Source organism: Mauremys reevesii, linkage group 24, assembly GCF_016161935.1.
Source record: "Mauremys reevesii isolate NIE-2019 linkage group 24, ASM1616193v1, whole genome shotgun sequence".
NCBI classification, from domain to species: Eukaryota; Metazoa; Chordata; order Testudines; family Geoemydidae; genus Mauremys; species Mauremys reevesii.
This window is the reverse complement of record NC_052646.1, coordinates 14,670,772-14,677,160: the sequence shown is the minus strand read 5'-3', so window position 1 is coordinate 14,677,160 and position 6,389 is coordinate 14,670,772. Positions and strand designations below refer to the sequence as shown.

The 6,389-nt window shown below is 62.8% G+C and overlaps 1 protein-coding gene across 1 annotated transcript; it reads left to right on the top strand.

Annotated features, from left to right (window-relative positions):
- The first annotated feature begins 270 nt into the window (after positions 1-270).
- On the top strand, positions 271-4,104 carry LOC120390305 (sulfotransferase 2B1-like). The gene is made up of 6 exons (XM_039512881.1): positions 271-740; positions 1,173-1,381; positions 1,650-1,776; positions 2,184-2,278; positions 2,725-2,905; positions 3,592-4,104. Exons 1-6 carry the CDS (start codon positions 605-607, stop codon positions 3,699-3,701), a joined length of 858 nt encoding a protein of 285 aa, XP_039368815.1. The 5' UTR covers positions 271-604; the 3' UTR covers positions 3,702-4,104.
- The last annotated feature ends 2,285 nt before the right edge of the window (positions 4,105-6,389 follow it).

Genomic DNA, 6,389 nt, shown 5'->3' with positions numbered 1-6,389 from the left:
CCCGGCGGGGTGTGGGGGGGGGACAGGATCTGCCACACCCCTGCCCCCTCCACTCCCACACAAGACCCTGGGCACAGTGGGGAAGGGACCTGCCAGGAACAGGCAGCCCAGCGTCATGAGCTGCTGCGACAGTGCAGGGCCCTGGGGGGTTAAAGGCACCGGCTCCTCCCAGGTCCAAGGGTCGCTGTGCCTGGCAGGGCCTCCAAATGGCGCTGGCTCCGCCCGAGTCCAAGGGTTGCTGAGGGGGGAGGGGGGAGCAGAGGGCCTGGCCGTGTTACACAACCCCACAGAGGGCTCCCACCCCAGGCACAGGACTGTTCTCCCAGCTGCAGACACCAGCGCAGGCCCTTGAGTTGTTCCGGGAGCGCGCCAAGGAATCAGCTCGACTGGTGCCAAGGTGCAGCTGGCTCTGGGGTGGGAGAGCCAAGTAACAGCCTCACCCTGCTCCCTGCAGATTGAGCCTCCCATTGCCAGGCTGAGGCGCTGGAGACCCCTGACTTTCAGGAGAGAGGACCCCCCACACCGCTCCCTGCAGCACAGCTCCCCGAGTAGCGCACAGGGACCCACACTGACGCCGGGAGTCTGTCTCTGTCCCAGCCCTGCCATGGCGCGTGAATACTTCACCCACAAGGGAGTGCTGTTCCCATGCCTGGATTATTCCCACGAGAAGCTGAGCTACGTGGAGAACGAATTCCAGGTGCGGGACGACGATGTCTTCAACATCACCTACCCCAAGTCAGGTAGGGGAGAGCGTGTGTGTGTGTGTGTGTGTAGGGGGCTCCTGACACACACAGGGACATTAGATGGAAACACCAAACCCGTCACATGACCTGATTTCCTAGACGCCAGACTCTGGGTACCCCCCCCCCCCCCGCCCAGAGTGAGACAAAGCAGGCTGCTCCCTGGGGCCCAACTCGCCCACCTGGGTGCTGGGCTGGCTCTCTGCAGACACACTCTGATCACAGGCTTCCCCCAGAGCCACCGGCAGGGCCAGGAGACCCCTGGCACAGCAAAATGAGAGCTTCTGATTTTAGTGCTGTCAATGCACCTCAGCTGATGGGGGCTGGGGGTTGGGAGCCAGGACTCCTGGGTTCTCTCCCTGGCTCTGGGAGCAGAGGGGGACCTAGCAGGTTGAGGGGTTGTTTCAGGCCCATTAACCCTTTCATTCCCAGGCACTAACTGGATGCTGGAGATTCTGAGTCTGATCCGTTGTGGTGGGGACCCCGGCTGGGTGCGCAGTGTGCTGAACTGGGAGCGGGCGCCCTGGGTGGACAACGAGTCGGGGCTGAAGGCTGCCCTGAAATACCCCCCGCCCCGGCTGCTCTGCTCCCACCTCCCCGTCCAACTCTTCCCCAAGTCCCTGCAGCGCTCCAAGGCCAAGGTGAGAGGCGGGAGAGCAGGGGCTGCGGGTCGGGATTGAGGGGCACCGACAGGGCTGTGTGTTGGGAGGGGGGTGAATCCAGGGTTGCTGCTGGGTGTGAGTTACAGCAATGTGGGCATGGGAAGGAGCTGGCAGCGGGGTGCGGCGACTCCTCCTCCCTCCAGAGAGGGTGGGGAGGTGACAGCCCGGGGTGGGTGGCTAATTGCTGGGTTCACTTGGCATCCCCCTCCCCTGATGGGTAGTGACCCCCCCCCTCTCCTCCCCCCAGATCATCTACACCCTGCGCTGCCCCAAGGACGTCCTGGTCTCGCTGTACCACTTCTCCAAGCTGCTGTGCCTCTTCAGGGACCCTGGCTCACTGGACTCCTTCCTCGAGGACTTCCTGAGCGGGAACTGTGAGCAGCACCCCGGGGTCCTCGGGGGCCCTGCTGCAGCTAGGGATACGCAGGCAGCCTCCTCCCGCCCGATGCCTGGGCTCCCAGCCACTCGCTGATGGGATCCAGTTTGTGCATCCCCAGCCAGCTCTGAGCTACTCTGCCCAGGGCTTAATAGGCTGCTGCACGGCCGTCTGGCTGCGCACCATGGAGGGAACTTAGGTGGAGGAAGTGCTTAAGTTGTGCCAGGGCCCTGGCACCTCCGGTCTTGGCAGTTCAGGGCCCCGGCACCTCCGGGGTGGCTGCATCAGTTATGAATGTAAAAAAATTGCTTGAGCCCTGGCACCACTTTAATTATAAATTAAACAGCGGGTGGAGGGGCCAGGTGGTGCCAGCTCTGGGGTCACTGTGCCCTCTCCCCTGCACAGTGGCCTACGGCTCCTGGTTCGACCACGTCACCGGCTGGATGGGACTGAAGGGCAACGAGAACTTCTTCTCCATCACCTACGAGGAGCTGCAGCAGGTAGAGACCCCCCCCTTGGGCCACACCCACATAACTCCACCCCTGGGGTCACGCCCACACATAACCCCACCCCCTGGTGATACCCACACGTAGCCCCCCCGAGCCACCCCACATGTAACCCCGCCCCTGGGGCATCCCCACACGTAGCCCTGCCCCAGGCCCCCAGCCAGGTGGTGTTCTAGGGTGTTGCCAGCCCCAGCTCCGCAGACCTCGGCGCCCATGTCCTGGGTGTTGGCTCCTCCTGGCTTTTGCATTCCTCTGCCCCTGGCCTGGAACAGGGTCTGACCTCAGGTGGCCAACGTGGCTCACGGCCAAGGCCAAGGCCCTCTGCCCTTGAAGGCGTCTCTTCCTCAGGACCCTGCGGGGGGAGGGAACTGAGGCACACGTGGGCCATAAAATTGTCACCCTAGAATCACCCTCTTCATGGCAGCGGGTGTCTCCCCCAGGATCTGCGGGGCAGCGTGCGGAGAATCTGCCACTTCCTGGGGAAGGAGCTGAGTGAGGAGCAAGTGGCCGCGGTGGTGGAGAACGCCTCCTTCCAGAGCATGAAGGGGAACAAAATGTCCAACTACTCGCAGCTGCCGGACGAGTACATGGACCACCAGAACGGGGAGTTCCTGAGGAAAGGTGAGTCCAGGCCTGGGCTAGCAGGGGGCTGTGGGTTGGGAGTGAGGGGCATGGGTAGAGCTTGGCGGGGGCAGGGCTGGGTGGGGAGGGGCTGTGGGTTGGGAGTGAGAGGCACCAGCAGAGCTTGTGGGGCAGGGCTGGGGGCAGGGGCGGGGGGTTGGGAGTGAGGGGCACCAGCAGAGCTTGTGGGGGCAGAGGCTGTGGGGCAGGGGCTGTGGGTTGGGAGTGAGGGGCACCAGCAGAGCTTGTGGGGGCAGAGGCTGGGGCAGGGGCTGTGGGTTGGGAGTGAGGGGCACCAGCAGAGCTTGTGGGGGCAGGGCTTGGGGGGAGGTGCTGTGGGTTGGGAGTGAGGGGCACCAGCAGAGCTTGTGGGGGCAGGGCTGGGGGGGAAGTGCTGTGGGTTGGGAGTGAGGGGCATGGCAGAGCTTGCAGGGGCAGTGCTGGGTGGCAGGGGCTGTGGGTTGGGAGTGAGGGGCATGGCAGAGCTTGTGGGGGCAGGGCTGGGGGGCAGGGGCTGTGGGTTGGGAGTGAGGGGCACCAGCAGAGCTGCGGGGGCAGGGCTGGGGGGGAGGTGCTGTGGGTTGGGAGTGAGGGGCATGGGCAGAGCTTGTGGGGGCAGGGCTGGGGGGCAGGGCTGTGGGTTGGGAGTGAGGGGCACCCTAGACCATATCCCCTGTGGCTTGCAGGGATCTGCGGTGACTGGAGGAACCATCTCTCGGAGGCACAGAGCCAGCGATTCGACACCGTTTACCGGGAGCGGATGCAGGGTCTGGGCATGACCTTCCCCTGGGACTGACGGCCTCGCGCCCGCCACATCTGCACCCGCAATACACCGGCCCTGTGCCACCCACATGCTGCTGCTCTTACTGTGCCCTGGGAGATGCCCCCTGGGGCAGCCTCACTAGAGCATCAGCAATAGGCAGAGCTGGGCTGGGACATGTGTCCGGCAGAGGTCAGTGAGGACGCGCGCATGGCAGGGCTCAGCTGAGGTATATTTAAAATCTGTCCATTGCAGCGTTTTTCTGGCCCTGCTTGCAGGCAGGGAGCTCTGCAGGGCAGTGTGACAGTCTGCACAGAGCCAGCCTGGAACATGACACGGGAGATGGGCCTCTGTGCAGGGAGCAGCCTGCTCTGTCTCTCTCGGGTTTGGGTTCCTGTGCGTGAGGGCTCTGGATTCGAAGAAATAAAATCAGGTGATGTGGCAACCTTCCAGCAAGAGGATTTGGTTTTTTAATCTAACTTCTCTGGGTTTGCCATGAACGGAACATGATCCCATCCAGCAGGGAGCAGCAGGAACACATGCATACACACACACACATGCACACTCTCTCTCTCTCTCTCCCCCCCCAGGCCCCCTGCCCCCATTCCAAAGGTTGTGATTGCTGGTGACCCAGTTCCCAGGTAGATCCCTGCAATACCCCCAGGGGCCAGGATGCTGTCATACCATACGACACAATTCTCATAACTTCACGTGCATTAATGATACACATCTATGGAGAGAGAAATGTCTTTCAGCAGATCATGCCCTTTCCCCTGATGCCTCACACGGCCTGCTTTATATGCAACATCACAATTATATAAAAATGAGGAATATGGGGGTTACAGGGCGGGGAAGAAACAAAAAATTATGGCCCATGACCTGTCCATGACTTATACCATAAATACCCCTGATTGAATCTTGTGGGGAGGCGGGATGTTGGGGGGGGGGGCATGGAGGGCCTGCTGCTACTCCAGCCGCTGCCGGAAGGGGAGCCCTGTGAAGGTGCTGGAGCCGAGGGAGCCGGCGGGGGCTGTAGAGAGGAGCATCCCCATGTGGGCAGGATCTCGCCAGCAGTTTTCTGAGCAAAGCCCCGATGGCTTGTCCCTGCCTGGCCAATGGCTCTACGTTCCCGGCTGCCAGTCCCAACGGGGGCTCACCCAGCCCAGCTCCCCAGGCCTCTGGCCACCCATCTCTGCACCCGGCCCAGGCTGGATTCCTCGGTGTGACTGGAGGGGCTCGCCCTGCCTGGCCAATGGCTGGCTGGCTCACTCCTCTGCCAGGTCAATATTGGCCGTCAGGGCGGAGGGGCGTCGTTCCCACCTTGCCTGTCCTTGTCCCAAGTCCAGGGCCCGAGGCAGAGGGTGATGTGGCTACCGCCCCCACCCGCCCCCACGGCATCACCCAATGGCCTCCCATGGCAGCAGCACATGCCCTTACTACAGGAGACTATTGCACACAGCAGGGCTCTTGCCTGGCTCTGGGAGGAGAGTGGGGTCTAGTGGTTAGAACAGGGGGGCTGTGTGGCAGGACACCTGGGTTCTCTCCCCAGCTCTGGGAGGGGAGTGGGGTCTAGTGGTTAGAACAGGGGGGTGGGCAGCAGGACTCCTGGGTTCTCTCCCCAGCTCTGGGAGGTGGGTGGGGTCTAGTGGTTAGAACAGGGGGGTGGGCAGGACCCCTGGGTTCTCTCCCCAGCTCTGGGAGGGGGGTGGGGTTTAGTGCTTACAGCCACCTGTACCCCTGCCACACCTCCTCTTGTAGGTGCTGGGAGATGAGCTGGCCTGGGCCAGAGGCTCCTCCCCACTCAGGAAGGAGGATCCCAGCTGGGATTAGCTGAGTAAATGGGGCAGCAGCCCTGTGTGCCACAGCACTCACCAGCTGCTTAACCCTTTAGTGTCTGCACATGGAGGTGGGCCCAGATCAAAACGGAACGGGGGATGATGGGAGAACAGGATCAGGTGGATTAGAGCAGAGGGATGGGAACCAGGACACCTGGGTTCTATCTCTGGCTCTGGGAGGGGTGGGGTCTAGTGGTTAAGGGGGCAGGGGCTGGGAGTCAGGACTCCTGGGTTCTATCCTGCTCTAGGCGGGAAATGGCAGGTGTTTGCTCTATTGTGAACCCCAAGTTGAGCAGCTGCTGCCAGAGCCTTTTGCATCCCTTGGGCCATGGCCCCCATGGTGGGAGGGAGGTTTCACTTGAGGTGTATTGGGGGGCTCCTGGGGCACTGCTGCCCCTGAGTAGCTCACTCCCGCGTCCCCAGTGCTGTTCCCCACCCCCGGGGTCATGGTTGCTGGGGCCCTGTCAGGGATTCACAGGACTTGTGCTGTCTTGGCCCCGTACGGCCCTGGGGGGAACCCCCTTCAGTGCAACAGCCCTTCCCGGGGGTGCACTGTCTCTTGGGGGTCAGGCCCCTCCCCCTCCCGGAGCTGCACCTCTCTGAGCCGTAGCACGTCTGTCTCGCACCGTGGGCCCCCTCAGGGAGTCCCTCGCTCTGGACCCCCGGGGCCTCCACTCCCAGAGGGAATAATGCCCCCCTGCTCTCCAGCCCGGAGCGACTCTCAGCCAGCGTAAAACAGGAGGGTTTATTGAGCGTTGAACCCAGCACAGGAAACTCTCAGGGCCTCAGGCCTGGCCTCTCTCAGCCCAGCACATCCCAGTCTCTCCTGCTCCCTCTCTCCAGCCCAGAGACCCTGAGCTTCCTGCCTGGCAGCCGATATCCCCTCCCC

Coding starts and splice junctions, on each gene's coding strand:
- LOC120390305 (XM_039512881.1), top strand. CDS start 605: ATGGCGCGTGAATACTTCACCCACAAGGGAGTGCTGTTCCCATGCCTG. Junction 1,382..1,649: donor TGCAGCGCTCCAAGGCCAAG/GTGAGAGGCGGG, acceptor TCCTCCCCCCAG/ATCATCTACACCCTGCGCTG. Junction 2,279..2,724: donor CCTACGAGGAGCTGCAGCAG/GTAGAGACCCCC, acceptor TGTCTCCCCCAG/GATCTGCGGGGCAGCGTGCG.